The sequence below is a fragment of the Cajanus cajan genome, chromosome 1 (genome assembly GCF_000230855.2).
Source record: "Cajanus cajan strain Asha chromosome 1, NIPB_CcT2T_4, whole genome shotgun sequence".
In the NCBI taxonomy this organism is placed as follows: Eukaryota; Viridiplantae; Streptophyta; class Magnoliopsida; order Fabales; family Fabaceae; genus Cajanus; species Cajanus cajan.
This window is the reverse complement of record NC_138517.1, coordinates 61735922-61761321: the sequence shown is the minus strand read 5'-3', so window position 1 is coordinate 61761321 and position 25400 is coordinate 61735922. Positions and strand designations below refer to the sequence as shown.

The 25400-nt window shown below is 33.7% G+C and overlaps 1 protein-coding gene and 1 long non-coding RNA gene across 5 annotated transcripts; both read left to right on the top strand.

The window, feature by feature from the left end:
- The first annotated feature begins 2709 nt into the window (after positions 1–2709).
- LOC145955144 (uncharacterized) lies at positions 2710–3123 on the top strand. Its single transcript, XM_083069854.1, has one exon. It carries the CDS (start codon positions 2710–2712, stop codon positions 3121–3123), a length of 414 nt encoding a protein of 137 aa, XP_082925980.1.
- Positions 3124–3261: 138 nt separating this feature from the next.
- On the top strand, positions 3262–8426 carry LOC109789933 (uncharacterized). 4 transcript variants are annotated; one of them, XR_002238878.2, is made up of 5 exons: positions 3262–3638; positions 3734–3814; positions 5573–5807; positions 7613–7690; positions 7769–8426. It is a non-coding gene; the product is annotated as an uncharacterized LOC109789933 (long non-coding RNA). The 4 variants fall into 4 exon arrangements; XR_002238877.2 differs by having other exon boundaries at positions 3715–3814; XR_003803128.2 differs by having other exon boundaries at positions 3265–3638; positions 3734–3809.
- Positions 8427–25400: the final 16974 nt, after the last annotated feature.

The window sequence follows — 25400 nt, the reverse complement described above, 5'->3', positions numbered from 1 at the left end:
AACAATGTTTACATCGGACATGATGTTATTATCGCTGGGATGCTGTGATTTAGTCTTGGGAATTGAATGGCTTATAACCTTGGGTAACATTACATGGAACTTTGATAAATTAAGTATGCAGTTTTATGCACAAGGCAGAAAACATGTTTTACGAAGTGCTCAGCTACAAGGAATGAAGACCGTGAGAAGAAAATAGTTCAGAAGAATTCTTAAGGAAGGAGTACATATTTCAATGATACAATTATGCAACCAAGAAGGTGCTTTGTTAAACACTCTAACAACACATGACCAGCTACCTGTGCCTACCCCAAGGATACAATACATCCTTACGGAATTTGAAGATGTCTTCCAAGAACCAACGCAATTGCCACTTGTCAGATCAGACCATGATCATAAAATTCCCCTCATTCAGGGCAGCAACCCTATAAACAAAAGACCCTACAGGTATGTGAAACAGTAGAAGGATGTCATAGACAAGCTGGTCAAGGAATACTTGAATACATGCATCATTCAAGCTAGCAATAGCCCTTATGCTAGTCCCGTAGTTCTAGTAGGGAAAAAGGATGGAAGCTGGAGACTTTGTTTTGATTATAGGGAACTCAATAAAGCTACTGTTAAGGATAAATTCCCAAATCCCCTTGTGGAAGACCTCTTGGATGAATTGCATGGATCCACCATCTACTAAAAAATAGACCTACGATCAGGTTACAACCAGGTCAGAATGCACCCTATGGACGTCCACAAGACTGCATTTAAAACTCATGGGGGGCTCTATGAGTATCTGGTGATGCCATTCGGCCTAACCAATGCTCCAGCAACCTTTCAAGGCCTTATGAATTCTGTGTTTCAAGAGTACCTGAGACAATTTCTCCTAGTTTTCTTTGATGATATATTGATATACAACAAGAGCATTGAAGATCATATGCAGCACTTACAACTGGTACTCCAAACTATGAGACATAATAACTTGTTTGCAAGGAAGAGTAAGTGTTATTTTGCTGTCACCAAGGTAGAGTACTTAGGTCATTTTATCAGTGTAGAAGGCGTGTCAACTGATCCTTCAAAAATAGAGGCTGTTAAAAATTGGCCACTTCCGGCAACTCTCAAACAACTTCGAGGGTTCCTTGGTCTAGCAGGCTACTACAGAAGATTTGTAAGAGGTTATGGTGGCATTGTAAAGCCACTCACTGAACTATTGAAAAAAGACAACTTCACTTGGACAGTGGAAGCCAAGCAAGCATTTCAAAAATTAAAATCCTTGTTAATTCAGGCTCCTGTATTAGCATTACCCGATTTCAACATGCAATTTGTCTTGGAAGTGGATGCTTGTGGGTACGGAATAGGACCAGTCTTAATGCAGGTGCACCACCCAATTGCATTCATCAACAGGGCCCTCAGTTCACAGCAACAGGCATTATCTACATATGAGAAAGAACTACTTGCAGTGGTGTTTGCTATCCAAAAGTGCAGACACTACTTGCTAAACAAGAAATTTATCATTAAAACTAACCACCGAAGCTTAAAATACATACTAGATCAAAGATTAACAACATCATTCCAGTAGAAGTGGTTGATTAAATTGATGGAATTCGATTTCATCATCGAATATAAAGAGGGTAAGACAAATATAGCAGGAGATGCTTTATCCAGGAAGGAAGATCCTACATGTTGTTCAGTCAATATTCATACTGTGAGTACTGACCTTCTGGATAAAATTTAGGCTTCATGGAGAATAGACCTATCATTGCAAAAAATCATAAACAGCGTGAAAACCAACCCTGATTCTCACAAACACTACACTTGGCGAAACGAAGAATTACGAAGAAAAGGTATACTAGTGATAGGCAATAATGGTGATCTCCGGACTCAAATATTAAATTGGTTGCACTCTTCTTCCATAGCAGGCCACTCTGGTAGAAATGCCACAATTTAGAGAGCTAAGTCAATCATTTACTGGAAAGGACTAACCAGAGATATCACAGAATACATTAGAAAGTGTATAACCTGCCAGAGGTGCAAATATGAGACTACAGCCTCTCCAGGTCTCCTTCAGCCATTACTTATCCCTAATCACATATGGCAACATATCAATATGGACTTCATAGAAGGACTACCTAGTTCCACAGGGAAGCAAGTCATTTTTGTGGTTGTTAATAGATTAAGTAAGGCTGCCCATTTCGTTGGATTATCCCATCCTTACCAAGCATCTGATGTAGCACAGACTTTCTTGGATAATATATTTAAACTCCATGGGTTCCCTGAAACAATTACCAGTGATAGAGATCCGATCTTCATTAGTAACTTTTGGCAAGAATTCATGCAATTACAACGAGTGGAAACGCGTTTGTCTTCATCATACCATCCACAAACGGACGGGCAGAGTGAGGTAGTTAATCGGTGCTTGGAGACGTATTTAAGGTGTATGTGTTCAGACACACCAACATAGTGGTCTCATTGGCTTCCATTAGCTGAATGGTGGTATAACACCACATATCATTCCTCCATAAAGGCAACACCTTATGAGGTGGTCTTGGGCAACCACCGCTAACATTTCTCCCATACCTACCGGGTGAATCCAAAAATGTCATGATCGACAGAAGTTTGTCTAAGAGAGAGGAGATGCTAAAGGTGTTTAAGTTTCATTTACGAAGAGCACAAGATCGAATGAAGTAAGTAGCAGACAGGCATAGAACAAATAGACAACTCCAAATGGGTGATATGGTATTTGTCAAACTTCATCCTTACAGACAAGTGTGTGTGGCAACTAGAAGCAATGCAAAAGTCGCTCCGAAATACTTTGGTCCTTACAAAATAATTGACAAAATTGGACAGGTCGCTTATAAGGTAGAACTTCCAACTTCTGCTAGGATACACAATGTCTTCCACGTTTCACAACTGAAAAAGTATATGGGGGACACACCAACGTCGACAGATCTACCAGTGGAACCAGAAGCAATTCCATTGACACGTGAACCTGAAGACATTCTGGATCGCATAACTGTCAAAAGGCACGGGCGCGCAGTGAGTAAAGTATTAGTGAAATGGAAGAACCAGGTGTCGGAAGATGCCACATGGGAGTATTACTATGACCTAAAGCAGAAATATCCCGAGTTCAACCCTTGAGGACAAGGATTGTTTAAAGGGGAGGGTAATGATATGATGTAAACAGAATCAAGTTCTTATTAGTAATTTTTAATATACTTTATCTACAAAATTAGAGATAAGATAGAGTAGTTAGTAATTTTAAATATATTAGAGATAAAATAGAGTAGTGGGGAGGATTGATTATAATCAATTGGCTATATAATGCATTTTAATCCTGCCTTAGGGGTAAAGTAATTCATTCACAAATTGATATTCTCATCTTTCTTCTTCAAATATAACATTCGGATTCTTTTCTTCACATAGAATCCCTATTTTCTATTAGTCCTTCGAATTCTTATTGAATTCCTAGTTCTGGTCATAACAGGTTCTCCCTTCTCAGCGCATTTTCCCCGTGTCAGAATCTTCATTAGGGTTTGTGAAAGAATCATGTCGCTGGAGACACCATGTCGTGATTCAAGCTCTGTCGTCACGAGGCCCGCTCATGGAGAAGGACTTGCACTCCATGTTTGAAGAACTCACCAAGAGAAACCCAGGTTTTTGTTTTCTCTGAATTTGTTATTCCCTTTTTATTTTTATTTTCTTTTATTGTGTTTTAACGACTGTAATTAGGGCTTTTGGAAAACAACAGATTGAAGCAATAGTACAAGATGCCTCTGCAAACGGTGTTAGCTCCAGCATTCGTGCTCTCAATCTTAGTTTGGATGGTCAGGTTTTAATATTTCACCTACCTTCACTTTTATACTCATCAAAAATTGAATCTTGTTTTAATATGCTGGTATCGAGTGCGTGAGAAGTACTATAAAAAAATATCAAAGTGAAATTTTAAAATTTATGAATAAGTTAGATCAGTGAGAATATTTTAGTTTTTGACAGATGGTCAGGGCTAAATAGCCAAGATTAGTAGTAAGTATATAATTATTTGTGGATGCAATCAATTTGTAAACTGCAACTTGTGTTATGACATGATCACCATCTTTTTTCTTTTGAACTTTCCCAACTCTCATTTGCTATAATTGAATTCCATAACCTCCACCTTGCTCATTCTAAATCAATGACAATGACAGAATACAAATTTGGAACAGATGGAAATAGGATTAAATCACAATAAAATTATGGAAAGTTCAACAATTTCTTGCTGTCCCGGATTTCAGAAACTCCTACAGATTATCTTTATCTAGAAAAACTATTAAACACATGAAATAATTGTCCCCTGATTATAACACTACCTCACCAATACAAACGAGAATACATAATATTTCCCACAGAAATTAAACCTGCTGTTATTATTTAAATTAGTTCCTAACATGGCAGTTATTGAAATGCAGTAATTATTAAAACTAAGTCCTATATTTCCTAGGGTAGAATTTGATTATAAAGCCTCACTTCAGTGCTTAAGTTTAGAATTTACTCATTCTTGCAACAATAAGGTTTATGCCATTTGGAAAATGCATGCATTGAGGCACTATTCTCTTTCTTGTTCCTTGTTCTGAAGTCCAATAAAACGGTAGACAGGTATAGACTCAAACTTGAACTTTGGTGCAAACCTATTGTTATAAAAAGCTTATGTTCAACTTCATGAATTTGCATGCATATATATTTTAAAGTTTGAATTCATGCAATACAAACTCCATTATTATGAAGAGCCTTCCTCCGAACTTGTTGTTTTGGTCGCATATTTTAGGCCTTTTTCTAAGAATCTAAATCATCGAAGACCATTTGCATTACAGTTCTTATGGATTACATTTTAAATTTCCATCAAAACCTATAGTAGATACATCATCTCTGTGATGTAAAACCAAATAGATTCTGTGATGCAAGTCTTTTATCTTAATATATAATCATTAATTTCTTACAATTTCATTGTTTGACTCAAGCTAAGTTATACCTTCTCACCTAAACACATCCAAAATTCAATATGCATGTCGTTTGATCCAACTAGTTTACCATTTTTCATCATCTTTAGCGCTTATTTTACCTGTTTGTATAGTTTTGTTGCAATGAAATTTATAAGCTTGGTCATTTTTTCTAGTGGTTAAACTCTCTAATGACTGTTGTTTCTGTTTTTTTTTATTTTTTATTCTTTTTTTGTTAGAGTATTGAAAACACTAGTCATATTTTTCTAGTGTATTATATGATTTGCAGTCCACCCTCCCCCAAACCACCACTACCACCACAAAAAAGTAAAAAAAAGAAAAATAACAACTGTCTATATCTATATACACAGTTGGAGAATAAGGTACACATTTTGGATTGCAGGTTGATTGTTGTTTGGTACCAAATGATATACACATGAAGAACATGACAATTTGATCTACTCGTAGAAAGATTTTACCCTTTCCATTGTGATGGGAATGTTTCAGGATATTTTTTGAGATAAATGATACTGGTCACAAAATTAAAATATATTTATTCCTTAATGTATTGTAAATGTAGACTAAAATGCTCAAATTTCATGTTCTATGTTCAGGTTGCAGTTGCGTCAGATCCACAATCTCAAGGAGGCCAGCCAAATGTCCCATCATCATTGAAGAATTTCAGTTTGTCTCAAAAGGAAAAACCCTGCAAGAACTAGTGCGGGACCAGTGGCTTAACTTAACAACAGATGGTATTATTAAACTTGGTTTGAACTTTGAAGTCATTCCTTGATCTTCGTAGTTGGTTCTGGAACAATGATGTTACATCCTGTCATGTATGCAATGAAGGTTGTTCTTGTTCCTGTTGCACTGTGATAGTATTCCCTTTTTTTTTTTTTTTTATTAAATTTTTTTAACATCAATGGTTGTGAACTTGTGATTATTTTGAATCAGCATTGGGCTTTTGTTTTACGATTTCTATGGGATTTAAATGTTTGGTAATATACCATGCAAGTTTCATGAAATTTTTTGAATAAAGTTATGTATTGATCAAGGTTATTGATGGCGGATAACGGTCTATGGCGGTAAGGCCAGAAATCCGGTCTATGGCGGTAAGGCCAGAAATCCTTTATAACTTTATGGCAGATGCCATGACGGCCTATGGCAGACGTCATGACGGACAAAAAAATAATAATAATAATATTTATATATATATATTATATAAAAAAAAAAACAGCAAAACAATAAATAACAAGCAACAAAACTAAATTAAAACCAACATAATATCAACTTAAATACTTAAATATCATAACAACAATACCATAATTCATTGTCTCATAACATAATTGATTAAAACACAACAAAAAACATAGAAAAACAAGAGACTCAATTTAGAATTTAGAATAAAATAGAAATTTAAATTGACCCAATTGGTAGAAGAATTAGGATTAAAAAATTGTTACTGCAGATGCAACAATGAATTCATTAGCAAAAGACTCAAAGGAGTAGGAAAAATTAAAAAGAGGATTAAAATTTAAAACTGAAAAAAAAAAAGGTTTTAAACTGAAAAAATAAAAAGAGGAGGAGGATTAAAACTGAAAAAATAAAAGTAGGAACATTAAAACTGGAAAGAAAAAAAGTAAGATTAAAATTGAGAAAAAAAAAACCTAGTTTCGCCGGAGTTGCTCGCCGGAGTACTGGGCCACCACGGTTCAGGTCGCCAGCCAGAAAGGGGACGAAGGGGTGGTGAACGGAGGTGATTAGGGGCAGTTTCGACTTCCGTAAGTGCTGTTCGCACTTCGTGGTTGCTGGTCGGAGTGTTGGGCTGCCGCAGTCGCCGCGGTTCAGGCGGCCGGAGTACTGCGTAAGTGCCGCGTTTCAGGGAACGAAGGTCACTGGAGATGCTTAGGGCATGAGCTCCTCTTGAGGTGCAAAGAGTCGTGACTGTGAGGGAGAAGAGAGATGAGATGCAGAGACAAGCACTAACCTAGGGCTCACTCCATTTGGGCCTGTTTCAAAGCCTAAAAATAGGGTTTTTTTAAAAAAAAAAACTGTCATGACCGCCATGCCCGTTATAAACTTTCACGGCGCCATGACCATGGTGGCCGCCATATCGGAAATGGCGGAAACTGCCATAAAACTTCATATTACGGATGGCGAATGGCAGTTTCAGCTCAAACCGTTCTGTTTTTCCGTTATAACCGATTTTTGACAACCTTGGTATTGATCAGATTTGAAGACCATTAATAGCCTGTTATGTTTGGTGTTTTATGAATACAATGTGTTAATTCAGAAGCAAGAAAAACTATCTTCTACGTGTTTTCTAAATATTTGATGCGGAAATTTTATTATATGCACATCTGAGACTTAAACAAACACACTAACAAATTGAGTGTTTTTTGTTAAATTACATATACACCAACAATTCAATTTTCTCCATATTTTATGATGTAATATAATTCCTTTTGTCTAATTTCCTTGCTTGTGGAGGCATTGAGAACCCAAGACAAAAAAATAATCACTAGATTTTGTTAATATTAGAAGGAACAGAAGTGGAAAAATTGAAATATGCAGATAGCATCAGTTGTACTTATAAGTTATAACACATTGCTGCTGTGTTTGAATCTAATAATTCATTACTCAATGTCTGACAGGCAGAGTTATGCCAAAATGAAAACTGTACTGTACGGATTCATCAGTACTGCCTGAAGCAACTTTTCTTGCAGAGAAAGGTATTAGTCTTGTTTCATTTTTATGATGTTAGAAATATGGAGTTTCTGACAATGTTACTACTACCAACTGGCATTTAGGTTGCAAAAGTTTGCCCAACTTGTGGCTGGCACTGGATGGCCATATACGGTACCCAAGGCAGAGGCCGTGCAGACTGAAGATGACAATGAACCTAGAGGAAGCCAACAAGTGACTAGTTCTGAACGAAAGAGGCATAGAGCCAATAGAATAGGGTTGTTGATGATGTTGGATGCAGCAATCAGGATGAGCTGAATGATGGTAGAGAAAGCCAGCATGGTAATGAATTGGTACGGAAAAGGGGCAGAGCACGCAGAACTGAGGATGCAGATATAGGAGGTTCTGGTGCATTTCAATCTTTGGCAGCTATTTCTGGTTCGAGAAGAGTAACTAGAAACTCTGCTCGTCTGATGTAAATCAACAACGGTGCCCTTCTTTTACTGCTGCTAGGTATATTTTGCTGCTGACTGTTGTAATTTATGCTGAACTTTTGTGGATATGTGAATGGGTTCTTTAGTAATGCAGTTAGCTAGTTTTAGTGACTATTTTTAATCAGCAATCTTATTATGTTAGGTTGACCTGTGGCTTGAAACGCCAACCTTCTAGTACAGAATACCTACATGTAAATTTGTGTTAGTGCCAAAGTATCATATTAGAGTCATGTTGAGGTAGTGGCATTATTATTTTGCTCAGCTTTGATATTTAATTGTTTTTTTATAACCGTGTTTTGATATTTAATTGTTTAGTGTTGTGCTTCTTTAATCATGACATTATTTTTATTATAAACTTGCTCATGATACTATCTGTTTAGCTTTGTATCAAACTAGACACTAGACAGCTATAAGATGTCTAATTTCAGTCATTTGTTATTAAGATTTTTACATGTTGAATTAGTTTACTTTAAAATGTCAATGCTTATACGAAAAAGTTAATAAAGCAAAGTAAAATCTAAATTCATTCCAGAGAAATTTGGCAGCATGGTGAATTTGAGCGTTTATCCTTTATTAAATAAAAGTCAAACTCGAGTAGTGAACAAGTTCATGGATCATGAAATAGTTATATTTTGTATATGAAAAATGCTCCATCGTCCGAAAGAAGTCTCCAAAATTTCTTTCGAATTATTAAAAAATTGATTTAAATAATAAAAATATTAAATTAAATAATTATTTTATAATAAATTTATTAAAAGATATTAATACTTTAATAATACGGACGTTGATTCGGAATATGTTTTGACTTGTATGACAGTGTTCTTTATCTATTGACAAAAAATAATTGAGATGTTATTTTAGTCTATAAATATGGTTTGTGCAATGTTTGCATATAATCAAAGATTCATCTTTATTTTCATAAGATGTGATTTTTGTTGATCAAATATTATTTTAAGAAGACTAATTAAAATAATTGTTCTACTTAGGTTGTATTTGGCACGAAGGAAAGAAACAGTGAGTAATAAAGTGGATAGTAATAGAAAAAATATACGTGAATAGAAGTGTGAAATATAAAGTAAAAATAGAAGTGTTTGGTTTAAAAGAAATAGAAATGAGAAATAAAATTTATTTTTAAAATTAAATTTTAATATAATTTTTATTATAATCAACTAAATTAAAATTTTAATCGTTTTAAAAGTTTTTTTTAATTATAATGATTATATGTTATTAATGTAAAGTAATTTACACTTAGACATGATAATTAAATTTTTATCCATAACCTGAACTCGATTTTGACGGAAAAAACTTCTTTAAATGATTATGATTTTTTTCGACTTGAAAAATTGGGTCCCGATGCATATTCGAATATATAACTCCATGTCTTGTCCTTATATTTGTCTCATTATATTAATTAAATTTATATTTATAATTTATTTGAAACCTATCATTAACATTATTTTTAAGATAATTATTATAAAAAGTAATAAATTTATCATAAAGGTGATTTGTAATTAGATAATAGTTTATAATTAGTAATTAGATAATAGTTTACACTATTAATACATAGCATTTTTTTTATTTAATCGATTAAATATTTGATCAATTAATTAAATCAAAAGAATTAAATGAAATCAAGTATTTCTTTAGTTTTAAAATACTTACGATTCTAATATTTGAAAAAAAAATCTAAAATAACAATATTTTTAGTTTTTATTGTAATATTGAATTTTTTTCTTCTAATCTGGCCCTATTTAAATTATATCAATGCTAATGTATTTTCACATAAATTAATTTTTATTCTTAATATATGTGTAGACACATTAACTTACTATCATTTTAAAGACAAAGAATAAGAGTAGAAAATTTAACAGATTATATTATAATCCATTAAATTCTTCGCAACAAACAATTTAATCGACTCGAATTTTGGTGTGATAGAAATAATGAGCAAATCACCAACAAATCAATGTTGATGGTTTTCTTCTATGTTATTTGTTTGACATGATATTTCATAAGAGTAATTTTTATAAAATTATTTTACATACAATTTTATAACGATGAAATATTATTCGCTTTAAATTAAAGTCTTCATGATTTTACTTTTAATCATACCTAAGCAATTCCAAAAATCCTAGTCTATTTTCAACTTCAAGCTTATAAAGGAAACAAAGGAAAGATAAATTATTAAAAAATGCAAACACTACACAGCTAAACAAATACTCAACGACAAACAATTTGTGGCCCACCTTTAATTGGCTCATCATGCAAGGCCTATATTGACCTGTGTAAATTTCCCAATAACAAAATTGAAATCCGGTTAAAAATTAAGTGTTTCAAATGTAAAAAGGTGAATGTTAGATTTCAATATATAGTATATTCTACTTATGAAAAAGACAAATGTTATATACTTCAAACCAATTTCAAACGGTATTGTGCAAAAAGGTGATATGGAAAATTCACGAATGGGAGCAAAAACTTTAGGTTTCTTCACTTAGCGGTCGTCAAATGTAATGTTATGTGATTTTTTAATCGATTAACATTTTGCCTGCAAATGATGAACAACTTAATAATATGGTATGAAGCACTTCTTAATATGGGTCGATCATGATCTTAGGCCCTTGAGTCCAATTGTTCTTATTAGCCTTAGATCTTTTATTTGGAAATTAATAGATACACCTCTATACTTCTTTATACATGATTATTGATCGAAGCCGTATCCGGTCAAATAAAACAATTAAATGCAGTACTAAGAAGTTGTCCTAGGTCGTTTCCCAAGGACCATTTTTCTCTGTCAATGGCTTAAACACACAGTGGGGAGGGGGGTTGGTTCAGGCTTTTCAGTTTATAACACAATAAAACGCAGATAACACAACAAGTAAAATAGATTGGCTCCTTGTTCGGATTGTAACTCTCTTATCATTGGTTCACAATGAGATTACTCTGTCAACCACTTAATCCTTGTTCCATCCGAGTTAACCAACTAAGCGAAGATTAACTCAAGATTTTCCTACACGAATTAAGCAAACGTATACAACATCAACCTCTTCACAGATTAAGCAACTGTGGCATTGAGGACAGCCCATTAAGCATATGGGCACATTGATACAGAGGTTAAATGAAAAATGACCAAGTAGAACAGAGATATACAAACATACCCAACCTTAAACAGAGATTACAATCCATAACAAGAAGCCAACCCCATGGATTTTAGCCTTCCATTAAAACAAAAGCAGATACAGAAACGAAAATGCAAGGAGAGGAGAGGAGAGCAAAACGAAAATGGATAATCTGTATTCTTCAATGCAAGGGTTCAAATACAAAACGTAAAATGCATACAAGAGAGAAAAACGTAAAAAACAAAGAGAACCCAGGAAGGTAACGTGGTCACATCATATGTCCCTCTTAGTGGCTGCTCTAGAACCCTAAAAAAAACCCTAGTAAAGTCAAAATGGGCCCCCAAGTCAGGTTTGACCCGAAAATACATAAAATAAATAAAAAAATAAAATAAAACAAAATGCTGATGTGGCGTTGACGTGGCAGATGACGTGGCAGCTCCTCTTGAAGTCCAAAAATTAATTCCAAGCCCAGATAATTATTAAACTGCCTTGAAAATAAAAATTAGAATAATTAGATTCAGAAAATTCAAATTAGTTAAAATATGAATTACTGGTCCAATTAAAGCCCAAATAGAAAACAATGCAGAATATCAACAATTAAGCACAAATAAGAGATTAAAATAAGTACAGAAAGGTAAGAAAATAAGGGAAAATAATGACTCATCAATTATGTTCTAATAATTTTTTGTATTTTGCTGCACCTTTGTTATGTGCTTTTAACTTTTTTTTTTGAAAGGTTGATTTCATTTTTGCTTAGGAATCTTGGATGCTTTGATTATTAGGTATTGACTTTTGCATCATAATGTAAATACGGATAGCATTAAAGTTTCTTACTTGTGGTTTCTTACTAGGAGAATAAAATCTTTTTTTAGAATAATCAACTTAATTTTGTATAGTTCAAAATGAAACCTATAAAATAAAACTTTTAATTACTCTTCTAACATTTTGTATAACACTATGAGTTGTGGAAATGTTATAATTATTTTTAAATCATTTTTGTTTTGGTAAGGTGAGTTGTTATTTAGTATTGAGAGACTCTGAGACTTGAGGATCCCTTAAGAGTTTTAGTGATGCTCTAGACAAAGATCTAGTTTGACATTAGAAGAAAGAGTATATAAGGTTTTTATTTAGAATAAAGTCTCACAAAATCAAGTTTTCGAAATCCTAGAAAAAGGTGCTTTGATTCGTGAGGTTCCTTCAACTCCAAATCTTCTTCTTTTTCTTTCCTAATCCTTATTAGTCTTGTATTGTTGTTGGATTCAGGTCAGTATTTGTTGAGATCAGTTTGGTGAGTTGCAAAGTCAAGAGTTCTCTTCTTCTATGGTTAGCCTTGATTTTGAGGTAATGGAAGCTGAATTTATGAATTCTTTGTTGTATGTTGAATTTGTTGGATGATTGTGATGCTGAATGTTGTTTGGACCTCGAACTACTATGGTTAAGTTAATTGAAATGGTGAATATTTGTGTGAAGGTTGATGTTTGAGGTTCATGAGGAATAATGTAATGATTTTCTATGTATTATTGTTGCATGTAGGTTTTTGAATTGGATTTGAGTTGCTTGTGTTAAATAGAATCATTATTTTGTGTTGCATATGTGGTTATGGCTGAGTTTCAGGTGGATTTAGCAGAAATCATGATCTACATAAGTGCAGATTTCTTGTCGTGTCGGGTGCGCCTTTGTGGCACTAGGCATTATTTCAATACGAGACTATCAGACAACACAAAACTCAAGATTGGTAGCGTTGGGCCTGAGGAGAGAAACTCGTCTCGGATTGAGATGACATTGAGCATGATTCGAATGGCACCAAGCGTGTGAACCTTGAGTGGTCTTTAACTTGGTGACACTAGGCCCAAGGTTGAGTGGTGCCCAACATGGCCTAGTCAGACCTTTCTATATGGATGACACCAAGCACCAATATGGCGATGTAGAGCATGATTCAAGCATAGACTTTTTGCCTGAAATGAGGTCAGGCCTGAGACTTTTCAATGCCGGGTGCGAGGTCTTAGGGGCCTCTACCTAAACCATGTTAAGTGCAAGTTGTGTAGTGTCAAGCATGGGCAAGACAAATAGCTCCTTGCCTAGATAGTGTCGTGTGCTGGGTGTTTGGCGTCAGACACTAATGGCTAAAAGAAAATGTGTTGCTTGATTTGATGAATTGTTGCATATTGTTGATTGAGTTGTTAGTTGAAAGTAGATATGAGTAGTAGGTTGTAAAGTTGTGTAGCTTTGTTAGGATTTTTATATGCATGATGTTGTGTTGTTGAGATGAATGGTGATTGAGAACTAAAATATGTGTAGTGTTGATTGTGTTGTGAGACATAGAGTTGTATGTTGATTACGTTGTTGTGTTGAATATGTAAAAAGTTGTTGTCTTGTCGAGCTGTAATGAGTAACCTAGGACTAAATGATAGATTTTAGAAAGTTAGGTATCCTACTGTGTGGATATCGTGTTGTAGTACTCCAATAGCCCAACTTTGTTGAAAGCCCTTCTTGGGAAGTTGATCCTTGAAGTGGGTAGTTGTATTGAATCTCCTCTAGGACTTAGTTGGTACCATATGTAGGTAAGGTCGAGACACACATGTATAAAGGAACCATAATATAGGTGTTTGGTCGAGCTATATATACTGATTATAAGTGACCAACTGAGTAAAGTACGAAGTTGAAAACTTAGTTTCTAACTAAGTATCGAAAGGGCGTAATACTTGAAGAGTAGTTGATGGACTAATCCCATAGGAGGCTTAATTAAGCTATCTAATGTTGTAACATCCTGAATTTTCTACTAGTATAATGGTTAATTATTATTTATTTTGATATTTATGGAGATTATTTTCTTATAGTTATTTTAATGGGTTTTATAGGATGTTTTAAAGGTTTTTAATAATTATTAGTATTTTAATAATAAATATTTATGAAAATAATTTTTGGATAATATTTTGATTTTTAGTAGCCCAGAACGGGCAATTCTCAAATTGGAACGGGCCGTTCCAGACTACTAAAATGGCCTATAAAAACTAAACTGGAAAGGGCCGTTCCAACACATGATTCTATGAGTAAAATGCGAAGCCAGAACGGGCCGTTCCGATTTGGGAACAGGCCGTTCCAGATATGGCCATTGTAGGTAAAATGTGATTTCAGAACGGGCCATTTTAGTTTTGGAACAGGTCGTTCTGAATGTGAAATTTACGCATGACAAACGAGTCTAGAATGGGTCGTTCTGGATTTGAAACGGGCCATTCTGGAGACTCCTGAAATCTATAAATAGAGCACTTTGGCACTGTTTCTGGACACACTCTCTAGAGACCAAGGAGAACTAAGAGAAGGAGATCAGCCAGATTCTGCTCTAGCTTCATCTTTTGCTTATCCAGGTAAGGGAGAGTGAGAAACCTCGCTCGAGGGTGTGAGAATAATTGTTAGGAACAGGTAAAATATGAATGTTTTCTATTTTGTCTTCTGATTGTTCTGTTGTTTTCCATGTTGGATGTAATGTGTGAATATGTAATTAATTTTGAGAATAAATATGTTTTGATATGAATTATAGTGCTCCGTGGGTTCTGAGAGAACCCTATGAGAAACAGGCAAAATATGAATTTTTTCTGTTTTGCTTTCTGAATGCTCTGTTGCGTTCCTTGTGTGATGTAGAGTGTAAATATGTATTTGATTTCAAAATTAGATATGTTTTGATATGAACTAGAGTGCTCTGTGGGTTCCTGTACGAAACCCTATGAGGAACAATTATGAATATGACTATGTAAAATATGAACAAATGACATGAGACATGATGTGAATGAGAATGTGAAACATGATGAAATGAGATAAGCTATGATTATGATGTGAATGAGAATGTGAAATGTGATGAAATGAGATAAGCTATGACTATGAGAATGTGAAATGTGATGATATGAGACATGAAATTCCATGACAAGTGAAATGTTGAGTTAATGAAATAATGAATGTGTGACATGCATCATGTGCATATATGATTTATTCCAGTTGTGCCGCTTAGGCCGCACACCAGTGATGTAACAAGCTAACAAGGTGTACCTTAGGGTCACCAGTGATGTAACCAACTAACAAGGTGTACCTTAGGGTCACTAGTGATGTAACAAGCTAACAAGGTGTACCTTAGGATCACCAGTGATGTAACAAGCTATGTGATGAAATGACTTATTCCAGGTGTGCTGCTTAGGCCGCATACCAGTGATGTAACAAGCTATGTGATGAAATGATGAGAAATGTGAAACTTTCGTATGGCGCCACATGCATGCATTTATGAGTCGAGTCTATGACATCATTACATAATAAATGAGTATGCATGTAATATTGATTGTGTATGTGTATTGTTTACATGTGAGTTACGTTTGTTGTGTGTTAGTGCTATCTAACCTTTATTTCTACACCGGGAACCGAGTGAGATATTTCTCACTCCCTTGTTGTTCTTTGTATGTGTTTAAATTGTGTTGCAGGTGATCATCAGCATAAGGATGTTGGTGATGAGGCTTAGGCTTTAGTTGGGCATGCTCTGATAGGATATGTGACATCGGGGCTTAGCTAGGTTTAACATTGGAGTTTCATTACTGTTATTGTTGTAACAGCCCGATTTGCACAGATTGTTTGAGGGCCCAAAGGCCCAATAAGGGTGATTTAGTAGCCCAGAACGGGCCGTTCCCAAATTGGAATGGGCTGTTCCAAACTACTAAAACGAGAGTGATTTTGGAGCCCAGAACGGACCGTTCCCAAATTGGAACGGACCGTTCCAAAATACAACAATTGTCTACAAATTTTAGATGGGAACGGGGCGTTCCAAATCACCAAAAATGCCTATAACCCTAATTGAGCAAGGGTCGTTCCAGATATGGCTGTTATGGGTTAAATGTAACCCCAGAACGGGCCATTCTGGTTTGAGAACGGGTCGTTCTGGTTTGAAAATGGGCCGTTCTGGTTTTGAATTTTACACATGCCATCAAAGTATAGAACGAGCCGTTCCAGATTTGAAACGGGCCGTTCTGGCGACGCTTGATGCCTATAAATAGAGAGCTCTAGCACTCCCAAAAAGCACACCTCTCATTTTCTGATTTCTTTTCTTCTGCTCTCTCTTCTTTCCCTCTACTTTCTGCTTCAGACCGAGGGGAACCCAGCGAGGGAGACCAACCAAATCTTGTGTAGGTTCAGCTTCTACATATCAAGGTACGGGGAAAGGGGAATTATTTATGTGTAGAGTTACATGAGGAAATTAGGTAGAGGAGGAATCTCGTAGGATTAGGGGTAATTTTATAATTATTTTTGTTTGAGAAATTGATGATCCCATAAGACTGTATATGTATTGAGGATTAGAAATATGCTAATAATTTGTAAGAATGATGATCTGGGAGAGAGAACGAAATTATAGAAAAGTGCCTGTGAGCTTGGTTTTGGAACAATTGGGGGTTTTACTGTTTATGTTAAAATTATATTAAATTGATAATTCCATTGATTATTATATTAATTTATGAATGTTATTGTTATATTACTTGATAAAAATTGATGATTTAGTTGTGAATTGCTTGAGGTGTATGAAACCCATTATTTTGGACTTATCTGATGTGTGTATGGAATTGAACTATGAGATGTTGTGTGGAATGTGAATGAGATGTGATTGTGGTTCTTCACACATATGACCAGGGGTGAGCACAGCCCGGGATTGTTACATGGGTATCGTGACCTTGGTTAACATGTCAGGGGTGAGCATTGTAACACCCCAGTTTTTAAAAAGGTTATTATTATTATTATTATTATTATTATATGGTATTTGGTCATAATTATTTTAATAATTATAGAGGAATATTATTTTGTACGTTTTAAATAATTATTATTTTGGACAATTATTTTGTACGTATTAAATAAGTATTTTTATCAACGTTTTTAAATAAATATTTATATGTTTTAAGAGAAGGTTGATTTTATATGATATTTTGTTATTGAAATTATATTATTATATTTTGGGTTAGAAATATATTATTATTATAGAGGAAAAGTATTTTAAATATACATGTATTTATGTTATTTAATTATTTTGAGGAAAAAGAGAAGTAGGTTAGAAGAGAAGAAAAATGGGTTGGGTTGACCCAGCCCAATGGATTAATTTTAAGAAAGGAGTCAGGTAATGTTAACCCTATCTGCCTCATTTGCGTTCTAAAGGGTTCTAGGGAAAAAATAGAGGAGAAATGAAGAGCTCTAAGGAAGAGTACTCGGGAACAATCTTATATCACACGAAGACCATTCGTCTTCTGCTCATCCAGGTAAGGGGGGAGTGAGAAACCTTACTCTGGGTGTGGGAATGTATGTTGAGTAGTGAGATTGACCTCCAATCCTGTGTTTGTTGTATGCTCATGTATGAGGAGTTTTCCCTAATTGTATCCGTTTCATCTATTGTTTCAGTTGTATGTAATTAATTGTATAAATTCCTTGAATGATTGATTAATTTCAGTTTTAAAATTATAATTGTATGATTTGAGATTTCTATGGGTTCCTATGGGAAACCCTATGAGAAAACGGGCAAAATATGAATATTTTCTGTTTTTCCTTCTGATTTCTTTGTTGTGTTCCTTGTTGGATGTGATGCATGAGTATGTGGTTAATTTTTAAAATGAATATGTTTTTATATGAATTAGATTACTCTGTGGGTTCTTACGGGAAACCCTATGAGAAAACAGGCAAAATATGAATATTTTCTGTTTTATGCCCTGAGTTTTCTGTTGTGTTCTTTGATGTTTGCGGAGTGTAAATATGTGTTTCATTTCGCAAATAGATGAGTTTTAATATGAATTAAAGTGCTCTGTGAAAATTGTGAATATGATGTGATAATATGATAATGTGATATGATGATGTGTTATGATGATGAGACATGATAATATGATATGGGAATGAGATATGAAAATGTGATATGAGAAAGGAATGGAGTCTTGATTGACATGCATCATGTGCATAAATGTTTTTAAGGGTACGATATGGAATACACGCCAGAGAAGGCCCCCTAGTGTAAAAGCTTTGGGGATTAGTCCTTGGGGATAGCTCAGTTTGTAAGTCCCAGTCTCGCCCATTCTGTGCATGGGATGTATCTTGCGCGACTTAGCTATCCCAACGAGACTCTGGTAGTATGTCCTTCTAGTGAGAGTGCGCAGAGGGTGTGACCCGGTATGTACTCCTAAACTACTCTTCGTGTATTGCTAGCGGCAATATGCCATGTGATATGTTACTAGCGCCACATGCATGATAAAATGTAGTCTGTGTCCATACATGTGCATTTTAATGTTATATGAAAAATTGATGTCTTGGATGAGTGAGATGTGATGATTTTATTAATTTATCTATGTTATACCTGTTTTGTTTGTGTTTGGCTATCCGGCGTATATTTCTACACTGTGAGCTAGAGTGAGATGTTTCTCACTCCCTTTTCTTGTGTTGTTTTTCCTTGATTGTTTTACAGGTAATTATGAGCATGAGGCTGAAGATGTTGGTGATGAAGCCTAGGCTTCTATATTGGAATTTGCTCTGATAGGACATATGACATCGGGCGTAGATAGGATTAGATTAAGATGTTTTTATTAAATTATTTTGGAAACTTTAGTTTTATTTCTTTGTAATTTCCGCTGATTTTGTTAAGTTATGGATGTGGTACTCTCTATCTGAACACGTTTGATATTTTAATTATGAAATGTTATGTTATTCAAATTTTATTATTATGTGTTATGGTATGCGGGGTAGAGGGTGTCACACAAAGGGGTATCAGAGCAGGTCGATCCAATCGGCTGTGAGTTATGTACTTATCATGATTCTATTGTGTACTCTAACAGTGTTTTTTTTGTTATATACTTTGATGATGCTTTTCTTTGATAATGATGATGATGATGATCTCCTTGTGTTGATATTGTTGAGTTTGATACTGTTAGACTATATTGTAATTAGAGGAATGATAGATAGTGTTAGCTAATATCATTATGACTACTTTTCTTCATTCTTATGAGTGCTGGATTGTTTGATACTTCTTGCTTACGTAAGAAGTAGTGGTTAGGTTGTATCGCTTGTGTTGCAAGCATATGTTCAAGTAGTAGTAGACGAGATATTGTGCTAATCAACTAGAAACTATTGGGACCTTAGATTTGGGTGAGACATTGATTTGTCGAGAGTTTACGGTTAATGGAGTTTCTGGAATCTATAGTTGTAGCGATTGAATCCAAGGAGGTTGTATCTGAGAATTGGAGTTTTGGTATCCTTGATGAGAGATCACTAAAAGAAAAATGACTTATTCCTACACACAAAAAATGTCACTAAAAATCTAAATTCCATAGGTAAAGGTATCATGGACTTTGACCCATAGACATTGAAGTTGTCAACTTTGAGGGGGCATATAGCTACAACTAATAGCCTATCACTATAAGTTTTACCTACAGACATAATTTTACCTACAACTACATTTGACTGTCACTATAAGAGCTACCTACATTCGCAATATGCGTGAGTAAAAGTCATTGACTTATATTGACACTCCCTACTATAGGTAAACACCATTAAGTTGTACTTACATGTTATGACTGTAGGTAAAAGTCATTAACTTATTCTTACATGCTCTGACTATAGGTAAAAGTATTTTTTATTTTATTTATTATTATTATTATTGTACCTATAAATATATATATATATATATATATATATATATAATATCTCTTATAGAGAATATGTGTACTCTATATGAATTGTAGTTCAAATTTATTATTATCTTGTATACAAAAAATGACATTAAAGTATAAAAAAAGTCAAATTTCATTAATTGATATATTGATATATTTAATTTAATATTTTATTCTTGCTAAATTTCATTAAATAATAAAAACTATATATACAAAACATAGGAAAAAAAGGAAAAGATAAGTAGATGACTTGACAAAAGTTGTTTTTTGATCTATATTAAAATAACATGAAAATTTTTACTTATTCACATACTAGTCTAATATGGAGATTCTATATCAATGTCAACAACCAGTAATTGTTATCATGTTATTATAAACATCATGTTTGTATTATATTTCAAGTATCATTGTTCATAGAGCTAGACATATAAGTATCCAAACTATGTTATAAAAATGACAAATTCATGATGTTAAAGTTGCTAATTAGAAATAAAAAAGGAAAACATATTGCATTGATAAATTGTCATCTATGTTGATCCACTGCATGTAAATCTTTCACCAATCCTAAAAAAAATATAAAAAATGTCAATTTTATAACGCTAAGATAATTATCATCATCATGTACTATGCCATTAAATTATGCATTTTAATTACTAAAACATGAAAGATAATATTTCTCCACAACACTTAAGCATAAGATTTGTGTAGCACTTAATAAATTTGGTGGGAAACAGGAAAGATGATATTTAAAAAAAGATCATGCAAATCAGATTCTAATTACAAGCACCAGTAAGCTTGCTCCTTAGTTGAAGGTTTTCTAGCGAAATGTATCTACTTTGCAAGAATGCACAATTTTCAGAAATTTCTGCCACAGCTGCCGCTTTCATTAATTACTAACCATAGCAAAAACATCCTTTAAGTCAATATTTCAATCAACCGAGTTCAGATTTGACAATACGATTAATTACTAACATAGAAAGATAATTATACCCTATTTATAATATTACTATAATTACATTATTTCAACAGGCATAATCATACAAAATAATTACCCATATTAAAAAAGTAATCAATGGTTACATTACATTATATCCCAATACTTATATATATATAAGCCTTCTATTCATCCAATCACAATAACATTATAATAACATAAAAGAAAAAAAAGATTGTTGTCAATATGAAGTATAAAAATTTAATTATTTGAATTTCAATTAACTCACCTATATCAACTTTTCTCATTTGGGGTCTCTTGTAGTTTGATGATTTTCACTAATAGAATCATTTGAAACATTTGTAGGTACCTAAATGAGAAAAAAAGATTTTTTTAATTTATAAAAAGCTATATCATTTGAGTTATTAAATAAATTGCATTATAAAAATTCATACCTCTTCAGCCACAACTTGTAAAACTTGATTAATCTGTGGATCATCTACAAACCGTGATTGAAGGACAGCAACAAGATTTCCAAGCAAATTCTCTAATTTTTGAATTCTATTGTCTATGGTAGAGCTTTGGTATGAACTTGCATGTCGTGGAAGCTTTCCAAGACAACGCACTCATCCTGTTTTTTCAGGTCCTTTAACTTTTGAGTATATATCATTTTTCCAATTGGTTGTATCTTGAGTGGTTTGTGAACTTTCTGCCTCAATCATATGCTTCTTCAACTCATCCTACATAAGAAAACAAAAAAATATTATAAAAATTTTTGTCCTAATTTATTGGGATATATAATAAAAGTTATATAGAGTATAACAATCCTAATGTATTTGAAAACTTTGTAATTTGTTCCTGCTATTAACATGCACTTTAATCCTAAGGTTTTTGTAGATTTATAAGGATGCAGTTTGATCTGTAAAATGTGTATGAATTATGCATCCTTCTATTTTCGTGCTGAAATTGGTCATACATGCAGGGTTGGGTTATAATCCTAAGGTTTTTGTAGATTTATAAGGATGCAGTTAGAGCTCTAACAGCACAACTGAAGTGGGATATGCAAGAGTGATAGAAATTGAAAGTGACAGTGATTAGAGGCTCTTGGCTATTTATAAGTATAATCTAAGTATAAATAAAGACTTGATGTGGTTACATCTATAATCTCCTTAGAAGTTGATTTTTTTAAAATCCAATCTTTAAAATTTGATACAAACAATTTTCATATTTTATAGTACTTTCCAAAATTTGTATAATTCAAGTACAAGACTTTTAGACAAAGCTAGTGATCAACTATAATAAATTGTCATAAAAATGGTGGTCAAATAAACATGCCACTGAACTCTTAATAGTAAACACAAAAGCAATATACCAAATAAAATTCTTACAATTACAATAGCAGCTTTTTCTGTAACAATGCTTCCATTTTGTCGGGTTCGAGTGTTTATATAAATTTGTGCTTGAGAAGGTTGCACTCCTTTAGCCTTTATTGTCTAACATTAGTCACAAAAATATCAACCATTATATTTCTAGCTACTAATTTTTAAAAGATGAAAAGAAATATTATCAAAAGAGACAAACCATCTCATGAACTAGTCTCGGAAGATTCTTAGTTCCCATGCAGTGTAAGTCTTCATACTTTGAGCGACTCCTTTTGTTGATGTCACTTATTTTCTATAACCAATAAATATAAAAGGTCAATAATAAAAATCAGCATATGACATATAAGTATTATATTAACTATTACTTAAAAAGATATACCCGCCCTTTCTCGGAGCACCAATAATGTAGCAAATCACGATATTGAGAAGGATCAACCCTTGAATCAGGAATATGAGAAAACATTTCCTCCTCAGTTTGACTCTCATCATATCCTTTTGATTTCAAATCATACTTAAATTGCCTCCACTTCATACTCATGTTATCCTTTAGTACTTCCTTTGCTTGTTCAGTCAATTCAGGAATAAATTGAAATTTACTCTACGTATCATTAACAAAACAAAATAAAATGAATAAAATTTGGTTGCTTCATACACATCCATGGGGGAAGATTATATGGAATCAATATAATAGGCCAATTACTATGGGGAATCTTCATAGTTTTGAAAGGATTAAATCCATCAGAAGCCAAACCCAATCGAACGTTACGAGGGTCACAAGAAAAATCAGGATATTGGCGATCAAAATCCTTCCAAGCAAATGAATCAGCTGGATGTCTTAGAAGTCCATCTTTAGTTCGACCATCCTCGTGCCATGTCATAAAAGAAGCTATTTTTTATGATAGAAAAAGTCTTTGGACTCTTGGCATAAGAGGAAACCAACGAAGAATCTTTACTGGTATCTTTTTTCTACATTCAACATCATCAGAGTTGTGTTTCCATCTTGATAACTTACATTTTGGGCAATTTTCAGCATTATCCAAATCCTTCCTATAAAATATACAGTCATTAGGACAAGCATGAATTTTTTCATATGATAGACCCAACCCAGAAATAATCTTCTTTGTATCATAAAATGATTTGGGTAAAGTGTTTTCTTCTGGTAAGGCATCACTTAATAACTCTAACAACATTGTAAAGCTTTTGTCAGTCCACCCATTTAGGCACTTTAAGTGATACAAGTGAACAATGAATGACAATTTTGTGAACTTTTTACAACCAGGATAAAGTTTTTTTTCTGCCTCCTTTAATAACTGATAAAGCTTATCTGAATTATTACCTTCTTCGGATTGTTGAACATTGGGTTCATTCATGAATGTTCTAGAATCTCCATTCTCCATGTTTACATTTGTATAATCACTTTCATTAATTGCATGCATCTCGAATGCATTATGAATCAACATATCCATATCATGATCAAACTCTTCTTCTACTTGAGATGTTTCTAAAGAATTAGAAGAGCCAACTTGTTCACCATGAAAGATCCAAGTAACATATCCTTTTATAAATCCATTACATATTATGTGCTCATAAACATCCATTCGAGAGCGCCACTTGCAATTGACACATTTAGTACAAGGACATAAAATTTTTCCATCCTTGGAAGATTTAGCAAAGGCAAAATCAAGAAAATTTAGAACCCTTCTAATGTACTTCTCTTTATTTAGAGTGTTATCATGTATCCAACTCTTATCCATTTGATACAATAAACTGAAAAAGAATTTTGAGTGAAATGGCCTCAATAAACTAGTGATAGAATGACATAAAAAACTCATATATACTATTTTCTCTTGAATTTTTAACAAGTTAAAAAACAATAATAGAATAATAGAATGACATAAAGAACTTAAAATTGTGTAGTTAACTAAGAGTGCTTAAATAATTGAATAATAATAGTATCCTTTCACAAACCAATATAATTCTTTGATTTGCATGCATGGAGAAGAACTAATATAAGAGAGACGTATCATTCTTGGCTGAGAGAGGTAAAAGTCCACATAGACTCAAACCAATATAATTTCGGTTTTTCAAAATTTTAAATTATTCTTTGATTTTCAATAATTTGAATTTCATACAAAATCCACTCATTGTTATAAAGTAATGTTGTATGGCAACTGATTGAGTGGTTTAAACATATCAAGGTAGTGGAATCTGAAGTCAAATCTATTAGCAAAGACTATATTTATTGACTGCTTCACTATGGCAGAATCTGAAGTCAAATATGACAATGTGGAAGCTTGGAACCCTGCCTCCTGCTTTGATTGCATTTAAAGGTCTTGTTCAACCAATTGATCCCTCTTGGCACATGCTTGGCTTGGGTTATCAGAACAATACCAATATTGAGAGTGTGAAAAAGGCTGCTGTTATTCACTACAATGGGTAGTCAAAACCTTGGTTGCAAATTGGCTTTGAACATCTTTGGCCATTTTGGACTAAGTATGTCAATTATTCAAATGATTTTTTGAGGAACTGTCATATCCTGGAATCATAGTCTGCCAGTGGAGCAATATGTTTTGTACAACAGTGAATATGAAAGGGGCAAGTATTACAGGTTTCATCTAAATTTTTGCTGCTTGAAATTTTCTTCAAGATGAATTTGATAAGGCAAATGTAAAATTGGTTGAGAGGGCAAAGTGATAAAAACACTGGGTGGATTTTCTTCCATTCCCTACATTTTTCCCTATAGTACTCTTTCTTATAAAACCTTATGCCCTATGCATACCACATAGACACAGAAAAAATGGCACAGAGATTTCCCTTTGTTGTTTCCTGCAAAAGTTTTGTCAAACACCTCCAATCAACCACTCCTAAAGTTGCTATTGTTAGTAGCAATAGCAACATGTTGTGCATCACAAATGCTCCTAAACGTTCAAAAATTACAAGAACAATAGGAACAAACATTCTTGAATCAGAAACTGGAACAAAAACAGGTCTTCTGTTCCCCGTTTTGACATAATCAACTGACGAAAGCGTGGTCAGATCGGGATTTCGATTTAAAAAAGACCATCATGACGCTAAGCTGGCAAAAGAGCTTTGAGATTGAGTCCTTCCCGCCCGAGGATAGAATGTGAATCAATAATGAATGCGCTACCCAACCTACTAGATCCTTTA

Bases quoted from the DNA above. Each gene is read 5' to 3' on its own strand.
- LOC145955144 (XM_083069854.1), top strand. From the start codon at position 2,710: ATGGGTGATATGGTATTTGTCAAACTTCATCCTTACAGACAAGTGTGT.